Below are 21,497 nucleotides of genomic sequence, written 5' to 3'. Positions count from 1 at the left end.
TGTCGCAAGTGAAGAGGCAAAGTTCCTGCCTTAACATAAGTGAATTACTGTACAGTACTATAAACTTCACTCCGACTCCCCACTACAGCCCAGGGCCCTCCCCTGATCCCCTCCTCTAAAGCCCCTGACAACCCAGAAGTGAAAAAAGGTATTGCTTTACTTTAAGTACATTTTTGTTTTACATGCATGCTCTGGTCCCATTGTATACTTAAAAGTGAAGTATGCCTGTATGTGGGCAGAGCTCTGGAGATAAACTACGTTACAAGAAATACATTTATGAAAGCAATGGTCGCTTTCACATGTTTTTATTTTTTAAATAACGTTTTATTTATATTTGGAGCGGTTTTTAAGGGTTCACATGATCTCCAGAGCTCCGCCCACACATTCAGCAATGATAATCGGTGAAGCAATAAGGCAATGCTCAGCTGTCAATCATTGCTGAATATGTATGGGGAGCTCCACATTACATTATTTAAACAAAACACATACAAACATTGCTTTCATGAGTTTGCGTCACATAATGTTTAAATTTGAAGCGTCGTTTAATAGATGACGTGCTTGCCAGAGCTCCGCCCACATATCCAGCGATAATAAACAGCAAAGGGACGAATCTATACTCCGCTGTCAATCTCAATCCTGGGTGACCTCAGAGTGGCACGTGGGGCAATTCATTAATGTGGAAATAAGGAATTCCAGAGCACATGCAGGCTGAGTGGCAACACAGAGAATTGAAGATTGCCGATAATAACGTTGCCACCCATAATAAGGAACTGGACAGGTAACTGCAACCAATACACTTTTTCTACAAAATAAACAGCACACATATTACATCTTAATAGAATTTCAAGTCTAGGTTTAAGGTCACTTTAACACCGTGCACTTCCAGTACATGGAAGGAGAGACTGTCAAAAACTGCCGCTTAGTGTTTGTGTCAATCAGTGCTGCTTTTTAGCTTCCCCCTTTTTTTTGTTAAGATCTACCGCTGTCAGTCTGGTCTGAAATGTCAGCCAGTGGGTGCAGGGCATGATGGTAAAGTAATACAAAGGTTCACAGACAAATAGACTTGGACCCCGTAATGCAACTTTGACAACCTGATGATGATTATATGCCAAGGTTTTTTTTTTATTTTTTATTTGTTTGGCGGATTTTCTTTATGGATGCTGTAACAGATCACGAGAACAACTGTAAAATAGATGAAATGCATTATGATGTCATGGTGATATTACTGACGATACACATTCAATAAAAATATAAGACCTGTTTAGTTGAGTGTTTATTACATTGGTTGGCTGCCTTTATCATTGGCTGGTGGCTTTTTTTTTTTTTTTGGGGGGGGGGGGGGGGGTACCTGGATGAAAAAAGTCAAGAGGCCAAAAATGACATTATGTACAAACAAATAGTACCCACACATTTTATTTAAGTCCTCCTGACAATTCTTTTAAGAACATACTGTTTACATGTAGAAGGGAACGGGAGAGGGAAAAAAAATAAAAATACAATATGTCTATCCTTTCCCTGCCGGAGAGTTCAGCCACGCCCCCTCAGCCCCGCACTCGCGCTCTCTCTCTGGCGGAGGGTCAAGCTATACAAGGATGCCATATACAAAAGATCACGTGACCATATCTAGCTCACCGCATAGATCTATGTAACCACTTGCTTAAATATTAATAAAAATACATTTTTTATGGATTCTGTGCGACTACAAAAAGAGAAATTACAATACACATAGAATTTACAATAGGCAGTTATTTTTCTAGTTTTTTTTTTTTTTTGTGTCTTTTAGGTGGGTTTTATCAATCTTCCCTCCCAAAAGGTTGAGGCAGAAGGCCGCTTCTTTAAAAAGGGTCAGTCCAGCAAAACCAGTTTTTGGTTTCAGCAAATGCTGGAGGGACGATTCATCTACTGGTCTCAACTGTCAAGAACTCAACACATGATCGTTCACTTATCATTTCATTTGTTCATCTTTCATGATACCGTCATGAAAGGACCATTTGCATCTTTATGTGAAAAACATAAGAAGAAAAAAAATAAAAATAAAATACACCTTAATTCTGTCAAGGAAAAATATGTGCACATTACAAGTGAAAGACAACATTGCAAGTGTCATACACAATTTACTGTTCACCTGGATGACACAAACTCTTCATGTTCACCCAATTGACGATTTGGCAACTACTCTCTCATATTAATAACATGAACATACACAGAGATAACCATTTAAAAAGCAAAAACAAACAAAATTGGAAAATTAGTACGAGGTGTTTGGTCAGCTTAAAGTGGACCTGTATGGTGATGTAAAAAGATCCAAGTTACACGATTCTTTCTGCCCCGATTTTACTAAAATCTTCAGAAAAGCTTATCCTTGTTCTGTAATTGTGGACGTTTCTCCACCGTCTCCAACCAGTCAGGTGACTAATGCCTTGGCACTGATTATGGGATCTCAGTCTGCTGTAGAACTTCTGTCATTATTAATTACAAGTAACATCTATAATTTAGCTTAGTAAGTGTCTACAAATTAAGTAAATATCAATTTAGGATGTTCCTCAACTGTCTCCAACCAGTCAGGTGACCAATGCCTTGGCACATATTATGAGATCTCAGAACTTCGGTCATTATTAATTATAAGGTTTCTATAAATACATTTAGGATGTTCCTCAACTGTCTCCCTCAGTCAGGTGACAACTGCCTGGTCAATGGCATTGATCATGGACTCTCTGTCAAAAGGTATTGTAAGACAGAACGCCAGAGTTTGCCATCGATTTGAACCATGTATGGGCAGGCTGAACGTACCCAAGTTGATCGATCGACAACCAACCATATTTCACATACAGTTATTGCTCGGGTATTGTAGCTACTAGCAACAATCACTGTGTTCTCCCGGTCGGGGACAGCTTCCCTCGCCAGGAGAACACAACGGCTCTGCGGGAGGGATTCCCCTATCGACGCGGACTATGGTTGCAGGAAAGGAAAAAAACGCTCCCTCTACGGCTGACTTGTGCCTGAATATTGGTCCATCAGGCAGAGACCATGTGCTGGATTACTACAGAATACAGGAAAAAGGACATTACCTTGTTTCAATTTGACATTATTTAACGTCTGAAAGAAAGATTAAGAAACCTGAACCGTCCTGTAATTCTTGGCACTCTTCATTCGCTTAGCTGTTAGCCACATGACCTCTGTTTAAAGGGGAGGGATCAGTGTTCTGGAGAAGTCACCGATTGGCCAGATCTGTCTGACTTTGTCTTACAACATTTTTTGAAAAAGATCCCATGATCAATGTCTTGGCAGTGGTCACCTGACTTGAAGGAAACATCTGAGGAACATCCTAAATGATAGTATAGCATTATAACATAGCATAAAAGTTTTCTACATATTTTTTTATTAAATCAGGTAGAAGGTCTACAAATCTAGCTATCCAAGATGGCCAAGGCAATATATAAGGGTATGCAAGCAGAACTGTTAAAAGTATACATCTTACGTGGGTGTTCTGGAAGACTCACGGATTGACAAGCTCTGCCTAATGTTCTGTCTTACAACACCTTTTGAAAGCGATCCCAAGATCAATGACTTGGCAGTGGTCACCTGACTTGAAGGAGACGGTTGAGAAACGTCGTAAATTATAGCACAGCATAACAACATAGCATAATGTTTTTCTATACATTTTTAGTAAATCGGGCAGAACGTCTACAACGCTAGCTATCTAAGATGTTGGCCAGGGCAAAAGAAGCTGGTAAAGTGTGCATCTTACGTGGGTGTTCTGGAAAAGTCATCGATTGGCCAGCTCTGCTTTACGTTCTCTAATGCCCCATACACACTATCAGTTTTTCTGCTGAGTTTTTCCTTCAGATTTACCAAAACCATGTAATATGAGGTCAAACCGTAGGAGTTTCAATTTGTATGCAATCAGTCAGACCCTTCCACTACATGGTTTTGGTAAACCTGAAGGAAAAACTGATAGTGTGTATGGGGCATCACAACACCTTCTGAAAGAGATTCCATGATCAATGTCTTAGCGGTGGACACCTGAATTGTAGGAGACGGTTGGGGAACATCCTTAAATTATAGAGCGTAAGGTTTTCTATACATTTTTAGGCAACAGATAAAAAAGGTATTCAGTACGGCTGTTGCAAATGCACATCTTACATGGGTGTTCTGGAAGAGCCACTGATTGGCCAGCTCTGCCTGAACATACCATCTTTTGAAAGAGATCCCATGATCAATGTCTAAGCAGTGGTCACTTGACTTGTAGGAGACAGTTAAGGAACGTCCTAAATTATAGCATAGTATTATAGCATAGCATAAAGTTTTCTATGCATTTATTTTTATTTTTTTACTAAAGTCAGGTAGAATGTCTACAACTCTAGCTATCCAAGGTGTTGGCCAAACCAACAGATTAGGGCAGTGATGGCGAACCTTGGCACCCCAGATGTTTTGGAACTACATTTCCCATGATGCTCAACTACACTGCAGAGTGCCAGAGCATCATGGGAAATGTAGTTCCAAAACATCTGGGGTGCCAAGGTTCGCCATCACTGGATTAGGGTATTCAGTAGAGCTGTTGAAAGTGTACATCTTACGTGGGCGGGGGTAGGCTGGCAAGGGAGCCACATACATACACTGATGCAGGATTCCTATGACCTTATTACCATCTTACTTGCTAAATATCCTATCGGCTACCAGTGTAGAAATCAGTCGGTCCAATCACAGTTAACTGTCAGAAGAGAGCACCTCAAAAGCCAATCAGCCTGTGTGTGGTTACCTTTATAGCACAATTCCTTCTCAATGGAGTTCCTAGCTCCGTCCACCAGCAGCTGATGTTAGGACACCTCGCTTTCCCTGCAGGATTCTATAAGAATGCAGCAGCAGTTGTAAAATTGTGAAGGGAGGAAAGCAGGCCAGAGACATACACAAGGCAAGCCAGCAGGTGACTCAAAATCCCAGTTCTGCAAGGACTAACCCTTTAAATCTTTTGTTTCTCTCTTTTTTTTTCCCTGAAGGGAGGACCTAAGAAAAGTTTTAAGTGTTAGACTTGACACAATTACTACGAGTGGCACTGTATCACCATTTTGTGTACACGTCACATGATCATCAGAACATTACATTTAAAAAATAGATCTCAAAATTTTGACATTCACACGCGCTCACACCCCCACAAGCTGGTTGGAGAAGCCGCCACAGAAACCTGAATCTGTAGTGCTTGATTGTAGTTGTTTGTCTTTAAAAGCAGCTCAAAGTCTAGCAGAGAACAGAGTTAATCCATTAGGTGGGTAAGTCGCCTCCCCCCCCCTCCCCCCACATTGTCTTTTAAACAGTAGCGTCTTCTAAACAAACACTGTGATTGGTTAAAACCTTCTGAAAACATCAGTTTCTGTGCAAAAAAAAGGAGAAAAATAATATTTTCACAAAACTGCAAGCTAGTAAACCAATTTTAATATAAATAGTTCACATTTTTTTTTTTTTGACCGATTTATTGTTTTCGTCGGAAGCCTTTGGAAAATGAGGAGTTGCTGTAACGTGCGTTGTGAGTTGGTGTAAATGATCAGTAGTCCCAGGACTGACGGCCTCTAGTGGACGAGCTCCCAGGGAGGTTTGTCCCGAACGCCTGTGGAATGTTGGACTGCTGTAGATGCGAAGTGGAGTCTGGTGGAGCTGTCCAGGTAGGTGTCATGCTGTGAGCAGAGTCTCGGGAGGAGGCCGGGGTCTGCTGACAAATGCATGGTCCGCTCTACTGCCCCCTGGTGACTGCAAAAGATTACTCAGCCGGCTGCTTGGCTGGGTCACGTCATCTGTTTGCTGGGAAATAGTTTGGGTCCAGGTAATTGTAACTGGTGCCGCGTGGCATGCAGTAATCTCGATCTAGGAATGTCTCTGCCCTGTACACAGGCTCCAGGTGGTGATCCTCTTTGTGGGTTTCCGTTTCATGCAAACTGCAGGAAAAAACAAAAAAAAGAATGTATTTGATTCTGAATTAAATTCTCAGATGGTATCTTAGCTTTAATTTTTAGATCCTGTCCCATCGAGGTAAAAAAAAAAAAAAGATAGAAATCACTATTCACCCTCGCCAAACTCCAGGGTCCTCTTTAACCATTTGACCTCCAGAAGATTCATCCCCCTTCCAGACCAGGCTATTTTTTTTTTAACTGACAATTTTGCGGTCATGCAACGCTGTACCCAAATAAAATTAATATCCTTGTTTTCCCACAAATAGAGCTTTTTTTTGGTGGTATTTGATCACCTCTGCGTTTTAAATTATCTGCACTATAAACAAAAAAGGCCGACAATTTTGAAAAAAAGAAATAAAAAAAAGGATATATATATATATATATATATATATATAAATAAAATATATATTTTACATTCTGCTATTAAACAGATTCACACTTTTTAGGGTCCAGTGACACCAATACAAAAATATGAACTGTCACTGTACTAACGACACTGGCTAGGAAGGGGTTAACATCAGGGGCAATCATAGGGTTAACGGTTTGCCTAGTCGTAGTCTTGTGACTTCTATCAGTGTCCGCTTAAAGGAGTAGTTTTCATTCTCCTCTGACTCTCCTATGAGGCTGCATCACTCCTGACTCTCTGTCTGGACAGTGCCGATTGGCCCAATGCTGTTTACATGCACCCTCTTAAAAAAAAAAAAAAAAAACTCTCTAGCAATACACACCAAACTGAGCATGTGCAGAGTGCCCCCAAGGCTCTGTACTATCAGCAGAATGATTGGGGACTGTGGAAGGGGAGGATCAGAGAAGACAGGATCAAACAGCCTTTTTACACAATGCGGAGGATTAACCCCTTAGGCTCCACAGTGAGTATAACAAGCATGCTTTAATGCATATACTGACTGATTTTACTGTTGTGGGATTAGTAACACTTTAATCATACTTAGCTCTGATCACACTTACCAGTCTGAGCATGAGTCACAAAAGTCCACAGACATTTCAGGAGGACAGTCCTGGCAATGCCACCGGATACCCTGGATAGGTTCTGTCCTGCAGTTATCACACTGTAAGACAACAGCACAGACGTAGGTATACAACAGAACCAACATGAATATAAAGTCACACAATACAACTTACTACAACTAATGGAGCTGCTCATTACAAAACATTTACACATCACTCTCCTGAATGAAGCATAATTTCTATAACTATTGAGAGACGGTAATAAGGCAGACGGGCAGCAGGTCTAAGTAGTGAAAGGCAGGTTGGGAACCCTGGAACAAAATACATCAATTTAAGCCCACTTAGCTGTACAGAGTGAGCTTGGCTTTATCCCACCCCGATTCCGCAACCCAATACGGCATTCAGGACACGGATGAGTTTGGGGTGGAGGAACTTGACTGGTCTGCAGAGTTCTGACCTCAACCTGATAGAACACCTTTGGGATGAATAAGAGCAGAGACTGCAAGCCAGGCCTTCTCGTCCAACATCAGTGCCTAACCTCACAAATGCGCTTCTGGAAGAATGGTCAAACATTTCCTTAAGCCCCATACACACTATCAGTTTTTCTGCTGAGTTTTTCCTTCAGATTTACCAAAACCATATAATAAGAGGTCAAACCTTAGGAGTTTCAATGTGTATGCAGTCAGGCAGACCCTTCCACTACATGGTTTTGGTAAATCTGATGGAAAAACTCAGCAGAAAAACTGATAGTGTGTACGGGGCTTCAGACACACTCCTAAACCTTGTGGACAGCCTTCCCAGAAGAGCTGAAGCCGTTGTAGCTGCAAAGGGTGGGCCAACTCAATATTGAACCCTACGGACTAAGACTGGGATGCCATTAAAGTTAATGTGTCCCAATACTTTTGACAATATAGTGCATTTACAAAATAAACCTGCTCCAAAGTGACAACTAGAGGGTGGAGAAGTATTTTAGGGAGATGGAGGAGACTACAGCAATCAATAAATGAACTATACATTGTCTGGTGATCCTCCTGTAAAGTAAATGATCCAGGCACATAGACCAGAGTGGTTTTCCAATTTCAAAGAGCGTGGAAGTCTTTGCTCTTGTTTTTAAGCCTGCCTCATGGAATTACATTGCCAACTTTGTCACAAAGGGACAGTCCAGCCTTGGGAAACATACTTAAAGCGGGAGTCCACCGGGACTCCGCGTTTTTTTTTTTTTAAAGCCAGCAGCTGCAGTATTTGTAGCTGCTGACTTTTAAAATAGTGACACTTACCTGTCCAGCGCGCCCGCGATGTCGGCACCCGAAGCCGATCTCTAGGTCGCCTGTCGGGTCCTGCCGCCGCCATCTTGGGTATGGGAATCAGGAAATGGAGCCTTTCGGCTTCATTTCCCGGTTCCCTACTGCGCATTCGCGAATCGCGCTGCGCAATAAGGACGCTCCCCGCTGCCTCTGGGATCTGTGTGTTTCCCAGCAGGCAGCGGGGCACTTGCGGGAAGGGGCGGGCACTTGCGGAAAGGGGCGTAAGTTACGCCCCTTTCCGCAGAGAGCTATCCCGGAAGTGGGTGCAGTTACCTGGATTATCCAGGTAACTGCACCCCCCTCCCCCCTGAAAGGTGCCGATTGTGGCACCGGAGGGGGGGAGGGTTCCGATGAGCGGAAGGTCCACTTTAGGGTGGACCTCCGCTTTAAACCAATGCGTTCCTAGTGATGGAGGGGAAAAAACAAGCAGCTCTTGATAAAATTGCTTATTGGTGGAGAATGCAGGCCTGCTTATCAGGAGCAAAGGGGACAATACTGAAGCAGAGCATGATCCCCCTCCCTTCGGAGACTGGGCCGCAGGGCAGTATTCCAACATGATAATGACCCCAAACACACCTCCAAGATGACCACTGTCTTGCTAAAGAAGCTGAGGGTAAAGGTGATGGACTGGCCAAGCATGTCTCCAGATCTAAACCCTAGTGAGCATCTGTGGGGCATCCTCAAATGGAAGATGGAGGAGCGCAAAGTCTCTAACATCCATGAGCTCTGTGATGTCATCATGCAGGAGTGGAAGAGGACTCCAGTGGCAACCTGTGAAGCTCTGGTGAACTCCATGCCCAAGAGGGAGTGCTGGAAAATAATGGCGGCCACACAAAATATTGACACTTTGGGCCCAATTTGGACATTTTCACTTAGGGGTGTACTCACTTTTGCTGCCAGCAGTTTAGACATTAATGGCTGTGTGTTGAGTTATTTTGAGGGGACAGCAAATGTACACTCACTACTTTACATTGTAGCAAAGTGTCATTTCTTCAGTGTTGTCACATGAAAAGATTAAATATTTACAAAAATGTGAGGGGTGTACTTACTTTTGTGAGATACTGTATATGTAGCGTACACATGTGAATTGGGGGCCTTAGATTGTAAGCTCCTTAAGAGCAGGGACTGATATGAATGTACAAAATATATGTAAAACACTGCATAAATTGATGGTGCTATACGAGTACCTGTAATAAATAATAAATTGCCTTTGATCTTCGAATGAACTACTACGATTAAAAGCGGACAACTTCATTTTAGAGTCATACAGCGCCACTTGCTGGTAAGAACTGGGCATTACATAGGGAGCCCCATCTTCCTTTATAATCTGGAAATGAGACAAGTCCACTCTCTGTGTCACACAATAAACTTACTTTGAAGCCAACATGCTGCACAAAACCACTGTCAGCCTCCATCTCTTGGAGTCTTTGCTTCTTCAATTTCTTCAGTTCAAGTAGCTCTTTATACTCTGGTAGGCCATAATAAGCAGCGGGAATGGACTCCTCATCCTGTGGGAAGACAGATTAGTGTATGGGTGATCCATCCAGGATAAGATAACAAAGATCTACAAGACACGTTGTATGTACTTCTCCTGTGCATTTAGTGGCCTGGCAGAAATTCTCACTGCATAGCTCCCAACTGTCCCCGATTTCGAGGGACTGTCCCTGATTTGGAGCAATGTCCCTCTGTCCCTCTCATTTGTCCCTCATTTTGCTCTGATCTATATAGTTGTATATATAAAATGCACTTTTTATCTTTCAAAAAGTGTTTCCCAGTGCTAAACCTTTCATCTGATTTCTAAATTGCTACATTTGTAAATTTTAAAGCCAATATAATGGAATATTAGTGGTAAAAAAAAAGCCCTTGTGGTAGGGGGGCGGGTCCCATGCCTACATACATTCCCTAGTAGGCGTCCCTCATTCCCATCTCAAAATGTTGGGAGGTATGGCACTGTCATCATACAAGGACCAACCCTGCACAGATATTACAACAAATCTATGATGAAATATAGGAGCTGCCTGGCCGTCTCCAGTTTTCAAAATATAAAAAGATACAGACCTGAATTGGTAATCAGCAAACTTGCTCGGGGGGTTGGCAACCCTAAGCCCTTGTACACACGGTCGGACATTCCGACGGAAAATGTCCAATCGGACCGTGTTGTCGGATAATCCGCCCGTGTGTGGGCTTCATCTGACTTTTTCCGTCGGAATGTCCGACCAACAAAGTTTGAGAGCTGGATATAAAATTTTTCCCACAACCTGATCCGATCGGACTTTGTCCGATCGTTTGAAGAGAATTCTGATCGGAAAAAGTGCCACGCATGCTCAGATCAAATTCCTAGACCAAAGCTATTGGCTACTAGCCTGAATGTAGTCCTGTCGTAACTAAATAACGTCATCACGTTACGAATGATCGGATTTTCCGACAACTTTGTCTGACCGTGTGGATGCAACACCAGTTTTGAACAAAATTTTTTGTTGTCGGAATGTCCGACCGTGTGTACAAGAGCTTAGACTTCATGCACTAGTACTAGGCTCTTCTGAACGTCTCTCTCTCGACAGGAGAAAAGCCAAGTTTTAAGTGCGTTTAGGCATGTCAAATGTTTAGGAGTTCACTAATTGTATGGCTAGTATAGCAATTATTCCGGCCAATGAAATGAAAGAACGAGTGCTAAACACGCCTAGTGTTTAGACACGTTTGCACAGGCTTAGGTGCATTAGGCGTTTTTTCTGCCCAAACGATATTGGTGCGTTCAGATTTCTGCCTCCTAAATGCCTGTAGGCACCTATGTATGTGTGCATGGACACATAGGATAACAAAGGGACGTTCAGGGGCAGAAAAAAAAAATAAGTACAACTCCTGTAAGGCCGGGTTCACACTGTGTGCGGAGCGTCTCGCAGCAGGGGGTCCGGTGCGTACGTCCCCGGTTCATTATTTCAGATTCTAATTAAGTCCAAATTTTTGTCTGAATTTGGACCTGAAAGAAGCCAAAGATGCGCAGGACTCTTCTGCAGTGTGCTCTGCAGCCGCCCCGGAGCTGTGTGAACAGATTCCATTGAGAGCCGGTGACACTCTCCTGTCATGTGAATTGGATGCAGGGAAATCCACAACCATTTCGCAATAGTTTGAACCCAGGGAAGTTGACAGCTGCAGCGTGCATGAGGTCTTAAAAAGCTTATTCAACCGTTAGCAAAAATGTAAAAATTGCACATCACATTAATAAAATAAAATAATGCGCATTTAGTAAATGTTTGTATTGTAGTCTGCAAAGTATTGCACAACCACAATCAGTACATGGTACGTGCCATGCACAGATACCTGCAGGCTGCTTTCCCAGCCCAAGGACTGTATGGAGGCACAGACCTAGCGTTTTGAGGCTAGAGGAAGTAAACAAAGGATTATAAATGCAGTGAGGTCGCCACACTTGTGCTTCTTTGGCCGCATGCGCAGTGGGAGTTTGCTCAGTTCCCCATGAGCGCCTTTTCTTCTGGCAGGAGAAAACCAGAGTTAAAAACATGCCCAAAGGCACGTTTTGCAAATGCGTTTAGGTGTGTTCAGGGGTTCATTTATTTTATTTATTCATTCATTTATTTAATTGGCCAGAATTTAATGAACCCGCGCTCAAAGGCTAAACGGGCCTAGCTGGAGTTAGGATGCATTTAGGTGTGTGCGCCATTTTTTTCTCCATAAACACTCTTCTCCTAAACGTGCAATGTGCTCCTAAACGTCTATGCATGCAAGGACACAAAGTCTAACATGGAGGAGCGTTTAGAGACAAAAAATATAAATACACGCCAAATGCCCTTAAGAGTGGCATTTTTGACGCCCGGAGCGTATGAGGCCTTTCTCTGGGAAAGGACTTTAATGCCCCGTACACACGATTGGAAATTCCGCCAGCAAAAGTCTGATGAGAGCTTTTGTACGGAAAATGAGATTGTGTGTATGCTCCATCGGACTTTTGCAGGCAGAATTTCAGCCAAAAGATTGAGAGCAGGTTCTCAATTTTTTCGGTCGGAACAAGTTCAGATCGTAAATTTCGATCGTCTGTACAAATCCCGACGCGCAAAATTCCTACGCATGCTCGGAAATAATTTGACGCATGCTCGGAAGCATTGAACTTCATTTTCTCGGCTTCTCGTAGTGTTGGACATCACCGCGTTCTTGATAGTCAAAAGTTCAGCGAACTTTTGTGTGACCGTGTGTACGCAAGCGCGGAATTCCGTCGGAAAAACCATCCATGTTTTTTCCGACTGAAAATCCGCTCGTGTGTACGGGGGCATTAGTCTTTCATTCACAGATCCATTTACAGGGATCTGTGAATAGATGAGGCTAAATTCAGAAATCAGCCAGATCTCCATCGAGCAGAAAGCCATGATTCAGGTAAGTGGCCACACATGTATTATTCATGAAACTATCATTTTCAACATGTTCGACAAATATTGATCTTTTTTCCACTACATGTTTGATCATTTTGGACCCAGTTTACTGTAATTAAACCAAAATGTAAGCAGGCAAAATGGGGATCTATAACATCTGACCATTTTTTAAAGCTATGTAGTGTAGGACATTATTAATTCCGAATCTGTTGATTGGTGTACGGCCCATGTTTGTGATAGACAGCTTCATGGATAAAGTGTCAGTGTAAGGGCCGGTGTTGACAGGCTTTTGCTCGTTTCAGAACTGCTTCAGTCCCTATACAAGTCTACAGGAATGCAAAAGCACTTTCAAGCAGGTCAAAAGCACTTCAGAAGGAGGTCAGCTGCACCAATCATGGAATTCTTAATGCTCTCAGAAGCAACTCAAACTCATGTCACTACAGACGCTGCGCACTTGTCCAATGAAGCCCATTAAAGTGGTTGTAAACCCTTAGAACCAACTTTGACCTACAGGTAAGTCTAGATTAAGGCTTACCTGTAGGTCCAAGAAATATCTCCTAAACCTACACAGTTTAGGAGATATTTACCCCGAAGACAGCCACCGCTGTCTACTGCACAGGCGCACTGGGCAGGCCGCAGATCGTGGCAATATGCCGCTCGTGCCGGGTCCTGTGCGCATGTGCGGGAGTGACGCCGTCGCGGCTCTGGCGAATCACAGCGCCGGAGCAGCGAGACCCGGAAGTCGCTCCGGGATACATGGCAGCGGCGAAGAGGAAGACGGATGACTGCTTCGTTCTCAGGTAAGTTATTCATAATGAGCTAGTATGCTATGCATACTAGCTCGATATGCCTTTGCCTTACAGGGTGTGTTTAAAAAAAAAAAAAATGTTATTTATTTTTTTGCCTTTACTTCCCCTTTAAGACCGGCGCTAACAGAGAAGTTGAAATTGCCAGGCACACAGATAACCATCAACATTAAACTCACACAGCACACGGCAATATTGTACATATTCTGAATAATCCAAAAAGGAAGTCCTGAATAGTGATTGTAAATAAAATTCATCTGAAGGAGGAAAATATGATGGGTGATGGTAGAAAGCAGATGAAAAAAAACGGAATACACAAGAGATTTGAACACACACAGATTGACCACAATTACCGAGACTTCATCGTCTTCATCAGCAGCTGCGTCGAGGTCCCGGCTGTGGAAACTGGAGTGGTCGTCATCCTCTTCCATGAACACAGGTGGCTCGTGGGATGTCATGAAGGTGGAGGGTTTAAAGAGGTGTTTGTTGAGGATATGCTGTCGCTTATTGGGAAGCTGTGTGTACAACACCAGAAAATTCATTTAAGAGACCATTTATATCAACAACAATCTTCCCATAAGATTATATGTGCATTCAATGTATTTTATGCATGTTATTTACCTGTCAAAGCCTCCCCTTCTGTATATATCCAAAAGGTCTGGGAGACTACTGCTGGGTGCCGCCATCTTGGATGGGATGTCAGCAGCCCCAGCAGATTCAGACCTCCCACTTAAGTGACACTCTATAGCAGGGGTGCCCAAACTTTCTAAACAAAAATACTGTTTACTGTCCTTTATACATTAGGGAGGTCAGACTGACTAGTAGGAGTAAGCAATGCCCCATCATTGGTGTCAATGGGGAGGAAAAGTGTCCCATCATTGGTGTCAGTGGGGAGGAATAGTGCCCCATCATTGGTGTCAGTGGGGAGGAATAGTGCCCCATCACTGGTGTCAGTGGGGAGGAATAGTGCCCCATCACTGGTGTCAGTGGGGAGGAATAGTGCCCCATCACTGGTGTCAGTGGGGAGGAATAGTGCCCCATCATTGGTGTCAGTGGGAAGGAATAGTGTCTCATCATTGGTGTCAGTGGGGAGGAATAGTGTCCCATCATTGGTGTCAGTGGGAAGGAATAATGTCCCATCATTGGTGTCAGTCAGTAGGAATAGTGCTCCATCATTGGTGTCAATGGGGAGGAATAGTGCCCCATCATTGGTGTCAGCGGGGAGGAATAGTGCCCCATCATTGGTGTCAGTGGGAAGGAATAGTGTCTCATCATTGGTGTCAGTGGGGAGGAATAGTGTCCCATCATTGGTGTCAGTGGGAAGGAATAATGTCCCATCATTGGTGTCAGTCAGTAGGAATAGTGCTCCATCATTGGTGTCAATGGGGAGGAATAGTGTCAGTGGAAGGAATACTGCTCCATTGTTGGGGTCGGTGGCAGGAATAACCCCTAGCCCCTGGGCCACAGTTTGGAGACCACGACTCTACAGCACTGCCTTTTGCTCCTCCCCTGAGCAGCAACATAAACGGTTATTATAGGAGGGTGAGCATAAGGGCAGAGGAGCTGAGCCAGCATGGACGGTAAAGCCTGGCACACACTAACAGTTTTTTTTTCCCCATCAACCCAGCAGATCAAATGAAAAAAAAAGCTGACAGTTCCAGTCGGAACCGCTGTATTAATGATCCAATGTTAGTAACAGCAATCTCCCCCCGCTGAACTGTTATGTTCTGACAGTCACCCCAACCCCCCCACCAGAACACTCCGGTCAGCAATCTCAGCAATTGCCTATTTACATTGCAACTGAATAAAAAATAGTTAAATGTAATTTTTTTAACCACTTCAGCTCCGGAAAGGTTTTACCCCCTTCCTAAATGGGACATTTTTTGTGATATGGCATTGCGTTGTTCTTTTTTACCCACAAATAGAGCCTTCTTTTGGTGGTATTCGATCACCTCTGCGAGCTCTGTGACCGTGGGACCCGCAGACTCGATCGCCGCGGGGATACCCACGATCGTGTCACGGAGCTCAAGAACGGGGAGATGCCGATGTAAACAGCATCTCCCCATTCTGCCTAATGACAGCACACTGATCGTCTGTTCCCTGTCATTGGGAGCAGCGATCAGTGTCCACGTCACGCACAGCCCACCCCCCAGACAGTTAGAAACACTCCCCTAGCAGACACTTAACCCCTCCCCACCCTGCCAGTGACATTTTTACAGTAATCAGTGCAATTTTATAGCATTGATCGCTGTATTAATGCCAATGGTCCCAAAAATGTGTCAAAATTGTCTGATGTGTCCGCCATAATGTCGCAGTCACGATAAAAATCGATGATCACCGCTATTACTAGTAAAAAAAAAATTATTAATAAAAATGCCATAAAACTATCCCTTATTTTGTAGATGCTTTAACTTTTATAACCAATCAATAAACACTTATTGCGATTTTTTTTACATATATGAAAAAAATACATATCGGCCTAAACTGAGTAAAAAACATTTTTTAAAATGTATTTTTGGGGGATATTTATTATAGCAAAAAGTAAAAAAGAATGCATTTTTTTCAAAATTGTCGCTATTTTTTGTACATAGCGCAAAAAATAAAAACCGCAGAGGTGATCAAATACCACCAAAAGAAAGCTCTATTTGTGGGAAAATAAGGACGTCAATTTTGTTTGGGAGCCATGTCGCACAACTGTGCAATTGTGTTAAAGTGAAGCAGTGCCGAATCGCAAAAAGTGCTCTGGTCAGGAAGGGGGTAAATCCTTCTGGGGCTGAAGTGGTTAAACTAAAATGGTGTGATCTGGTATCGTACAAGATTTTTTTTTTTCGTGCTTGTCCCAAATAATATCGGATGAACTGTCGTGATAGTCTCTTGAAAGCTCTGTATTAACAATCATATTATCATACGATCGCTTCAAAATCAATATTTTTCATACGATTTTCTGATAATGTGTACGAACAATTATCGTCCTATAAATGGGTATATTGAGCCACAAAAGGAAAGTAGTCATGCCAATAATGTAAAAATGAGACAAAAACACCCCCTGGTGGCTGAACTGAAGACAACCAATACATGCATTATTTCCTGAAAACAACAGAAACAAAGACCGAGTCATAACAGGCAGAGCATCTAAAGGCAGAAGGCTCACAGCGCAGCACAAAGAAAAGAGTGCTGATAGAAAACATGAAATAATCAGAGAATAAGATTTGGCCTTTTTTTTTTTTACCTTTTTAGAATACATGTAAAGGTTTGGAGTTCGCCCTGGCACAGGGATGCCAGCTTTGGTCAGTTTTATAAAGTACTTCTGCACTCGACTGGCCACCTGCGAAAACAAGAAGTGACAATAATTTAAAAAAAAATATTTTTATTATATAGAAGGATGAGCAACATGCCCACCCCCTGCCTGAAAAATAGCCTGTCCTGTTTTCTTCGCTCCTACAAGTGCCCTACAGCCTGTAAAACTGGTCCCCGCAGCCTTTTCTTTATGCCTTGGCGTTTCCATAGTCCAAGGCAGAGCCTATAGCCCTGCATTGCACATGAGGACACTGAGGGACAAGTCCATTACCGGGTCATAGGGAAATAGAAGAGAGCATTGTCTGCAAGAGGAGGGGAGGATCAGGTGAATAAAACTGCTCTTTCCTGCCCCCCAAAACCTAGACCAACCTTGAAGCCTAGGATTGTGGGGGCAGCCTCACTGCAAGGGAGCAGTTTGACTTTTTCCCTGCAGAGTTGGGCTTTAAAGAGACCACCAGCCTAAAAAATTATTATTGACGTGTTTTTTCTTTCCATAAACAATTGTTTATTGACTTAGCCCTTGTACACACGGTCGGACAGTTCCGACCACAAAATCCGTCTGATTTCTTCCGACTGATTTTTGTCCGAAACTGGTGTTGCATAAACACACAGTCGGACGGAGTTGTCGGAAAATCCGATCTTTCAGAACGTGATGACGTTCATTTGTTACGACGGGACTACGTTCAGGCTAGTAGCCAATAGCTTTGGTCTCGTAATTTGATCTGAGCATGCGTGGCACTTTATCCGATCAGATTTTATATCCAGCTCTCAAAAGTCAGATGGGGCCCACACACGGTCGGATTATTCGACAACATGGTCCGATCGGACATTTTCCGTCTGAATGTCTGACCGTGTGTACAAGGGCTTACAATGTGATTCTAAACTTGCTAGCAAACTGGCTACCTCTAGAAGAGTAAACTCACTAGCAAAGCCCCATCCTTCATGCACATAGAAACCCTCACCTTTTCTCCAACGCCTCCGTCCATCATCTACCTGCATAACATTTTATGCAGCTGCTGGGGAGAAGCGAAGAGGAATACTATAGAGCAGCCGACACGCTCAGCACTCCAGCTGTTGTACAACTATAAGTCCCATGAAGCATTGTAAGACTGACAGCTACAAGCATGACTCCCTAAGGCAGAGGCATGATGGGATTTCAGCCCAGCTGGAGTGCCAAGACTGCCTACCTCTGAGGAGTGTCACTTAAAGAGGTTGTTAACTAGCTCTTTATGAAATACTTACCTTAGAACAAAGCAGTTGCAGCGGTCCCTGCACACCACTGTCACGGCCGACATCCTTCCCAGAGCTTCTTCCGGGTTCGTGGGTTCTGGCGATGTGATTGGCCAGAGTCACGATGTCACACCCGCGGATGCGTGAGGGAGAAACTGTTCACGGCATGGGCTCGGAAGAAACTGCAAACGTGGGCAGTTCCCTCAGAGCGCATGCGCCAGGGATGTCACTGGCTGCACGCACTGGAAATATCTCCTAAACTGTACAGGTTTAGGAGAGATTTTCAATACCTATAGGTAAGCCTTATTATAGGCTTACCTATAGGTAAAAGTTTGCAGAGGAAGTTTACTTCTTGTTTAAGTCTGCTGTCATCACATCCAAGATGACAGTTCCCAGCAGCAGTCTCTGAGCTTTTAGGTGCCTACACAAGGGAGGCTTTTATATGCATTATATACTCTTATTGGAATAACGTTGAAATGAATGGCTTGATGACCAGTTCTCTTTAACCACTTCCGGACCGCTGCACGCCGATGTATGTCCCTACTTTGGGGACGGATATCGTTGTTATGGCAGCAGCTTGCTGCGGTCTGGTGCAAGAAAAAATTGGTCTCAGGGTTGGATTCGCCACAAGATCACTTTTATCTATAGCCGGTGCCCTCCACCGCTTACCGGAGCCGTGCGGCATCACCGCGATCGGTAGAACAAGAGCAATAATTCTAGCCCTAGCCCTCCTCTGTAGCGCAAAACATGCAACCGGTAGAATTTTTTTTAATGTCGCCTATGGAGATTTTGAAGGGTAAATGTTTGTTGCCATTCCACGAGTGGGCGCAATTTTGAAGCGTGACATGTTGGGTATCAATTTACTCGGCGTAACATTATCTTTCACAATATAAAAAAAATTGGGCTAACTTTACTGGCGTCTTATTTAATTAAAAAAAGTGTATTTTTATTTTTTTAAAGTGCGCTTGTAAGACCGCTGCACAAATACGGTGTGACAAAGTATTGCAACAACCGCCATTTTATTCTCTAGGATGTTAGAAAAAAAATGTATAGTGTTTGAAGGGTCTAAGTAATTTTCTAGCAAAAAAAAATTTTTTTTTGAACTTGTAAACAACAAAATCTAAAAAATAGGCTCGGTCTTAAAGTGGTTAATGATGACATAGCAAATCCAACTAGATTGACAGAGCTTATACCAGGCTGATTTTCTTAAAGATTTTTTTATTTTTATTTTTTAAACACCAAAACAAACATGTTATACCATACTTATCTGCTCTGTTTAATAGGTTTGCACAGAGCAGCCCTGATCCTTTTCTTTTTGGGTTCTCTGCAGTTTTAATGTAAGAGCAACACAAAAGATCAATTTAAGATCCCCTGCAAGATAGCAGAACACATTCACATATCCCCCGCTTATGCCTAATTTCCACTGAGCGGTTCACTACGGTGCGCTATTTTGAGTGTTTCCATTATGAAAGCGGCCCACACAACCGAACCATACCGCACCATTCATGGTCCTGCTTCAGATGTGGGGCCATAGAAAATGGTACGGCATGGTTAGGGCAGAGCTACTGGCATCACACGATACATTCCATCGATTGTTGGACAGAAAAAACGTCAATGCCCACGTTAAAGGCATTTTTTCTAAACCCCATATGGCCTCTGGCAGTCCGACTTGCAGTGAAAACGCTCACCTGAATAGGCCATACAATTCTAACCCTTCCAAACTGTACGGCCCAAACCATTCCGCTCAGTGGAAATGAGGCATAAGTGAGATGGTCCTTTGCCACTGATGGAGAAGAAGAGCGCTATGCTACACACCTGTTTGGCCGTCCTGTTTCCTAACTCCTCAGCGATCTTTTGCCACCGCTTGGACTCCACCTCCTCCGGGGGGTACTTCAGAAGCAGTTGCTCCAGTTTTTTCTATTTCATCATAAAACGAAAACAAATCGAGTGTTCGTTGCATCTCTCAACATAAATGAAAATTCAAAAGAACAAATCTATAAGCCTAGAAAAAGAGAGGATGATGTGGATTTACAACACAATTATTTGGATCTTTTACCTGTTCTTCCACTGACCACAACTGATTGAAGGTCCCCGGCTTGGAGTCCATACAGAGTCGGCCTCTTACCTGTGATACAAGTCAGAATGAGCACCAAGCTCGCTAGGAGGCCACATTAAATGATTTGTGTCTTTATACATTTTACTTATGCAACAAGAATAGTACTAACGAGATACATCATTTTTTTTTTTTTACGGTAAACATAAAACACTACATGAATATATTTACTATGTATCATCGTAGCCAGTAGGTGGTACTATGGGCTTCCTTCCACACTTATACCAGGCTAGCCTTACTAGCTTGTATTTTATTTGCTCCTGTCCATCAGGGGAGAAAGTGCATATGGCAGTTTGTTGCATCTTTACATGGTCTTCAGCAAGCACATCCATCCCCCCACCCCCCCAATTCAGTTTCAGATCGTAATCGATATAACTGGTCTCAGCTCTATGCACTTTCTATGCGCTGTCACTAGAAATGCATGGGAGGGATGGTTCAGTTCCCCTATTCCACCCCCTCTTGGTTTTCATTGGTTGTTAGTACCCCTAATACAGTGGTGCCCAACCTTTTTGGCACTGGGGTGAGGTGGGGGATATTGTGGTAGTAGGTCCTCAGCCCCCTTCACATCACAACCTCCTTTACAGCACAGTCCTCCATTTATACAAGTGTCAATATTCCCCACTTTAAAAGGAGAAGAATAGCCAAAGCTCGTTAGGCTGGGCTTCTCCTATGGATCACAGGAGTGCAGTTCGTTTTGCACTCCTGTGACCCGTTTTCAGCAGACAGCGGGCTGAAGTCTACTCTTTTCTGACGTCACAGTCGGTCCAGGCTCAGGCGTCATCGGGACAATATGCTTGGGATCCACCCAGATCCCTGGAGCAGCACCCAGCTCAGCCTCTCATTGAGCCACTGAGAGCCTGAGCTGGCCACTGCCACCACCTCCACAGCCCAGCGCTCCAGTGAGCAGGGAGGGGCAGAGCAGAGAGTCAGTCAGCAGCTCTTTGCTCAGGGAGCTGTGGCCCGGTTACTAACAGGCCACAGACAGGTATTGATCTGTGGCCTGAGGACCTCTGCCCTAATACACTTGCATTTCTTACCCCAATTTAAAAAAATTTATTAAGTGACTCTGCCTAAAATGAAATAACAAAGAAAAGACAGAGGGGTAAAAATAAAGGAACTGAGTGGGAACCCTCTAGCTGACATGTGCCAAACTTTTGGTGGCCTCATTGAACGGGAAGGGGACAACTGAATTTTGCCTTAACTTAACATTAGTAACACCCACAAATTGGGTTTCTATTAGGGGAGGAGCAGAGAAAGATTTTCTTAACCTTTCAATAGTGGTTCATTGGAAAGGCTAATAAAAGAATTTAGACATCAGTGTAAGAAACCTGTATTTATTTTTTTTTATGCTCATCGGTATTCTTCTTTCACAGTTTTACTTTTAAAGTGGTTGTAAACCCTTACAACACACTTTGACCTACAGGTAAGCCTAGATTAAGCCTATACGGTTTAAGAGATATTTG

General features: G+C 43.3%; 1 protein-coding gene across 2 annotated transcripts in view; it reads right to left on the bottom strand.

The window, feature by feature from the left end:
- Positions 1 to 1,397: 1,397 nt before the first annotated feature.
- ZZZ3 (zinc finger ZZ-type containing 3) overlaps positions 1,398 to 21,497 on the bottom strand; it is an 80,894-nt gene continuing 60,794 nt past the window's right edge. For both annotated transcript variants that reach the window (XM_077450422.1, XM_077450423.1), the window contains exons 6-12: positions 19,978 to 20,046; positions 19,737 to 19,838; positions 16,624 to 16,719; positions 13,748 to 13,909; positions 9,586 to 9,720; positions 6,909 to 7,009; positions 1,398 to 5,927 (exon numbers count right to left, since the gene is read on the bottom strand). In XM_077450422.1, the coding sequence (XP_077306548.1) occupies positions 5,783 to 5,927; positions 6,909 to 7,009; positions 9,586 to 9,720; positions 13,748 to 13,909; positions 16,624 to 16,719; positions 19,737 to 19,838; positions 19,978 to 20,046 (810 nt within the window). In that variant the 3' untranslated portion in view covers positions 1,398 to 5,782. The remainder of the gene's footprint in view (positions 5,928 to 6,908; positions 7,010 to 9,585; positions 9,721 to 13,747; positions 13,910 to 16,623; positions 16,720 to 19,736; positions 19,839 to 19,977; positions 20,047 to 21,497) is intronic.

Source organism: Lithobates pipiens, unplaced genomic scaffold (genome assembly GCF_037356315.1).
Source record: "Lithobates pipiens isolate NorthernLeopardFrog02 unplaced genomic scaffold, aLitPip1_a1.2 Scaffold_23, whole genome shotgun sequence".
In the NCBI taxonomy this organism is placed as follows: Eukaryota; Metazoa; Chordata; class Amphibia; order Anura; family Ranidae; genus Lithobates; species Lithobates pipiens.
The sequence above is the reverse complement of the archived record's forward strand: the minus strand, read 5'-3'. Positions and strand labels throughout refer to the sequence as shown.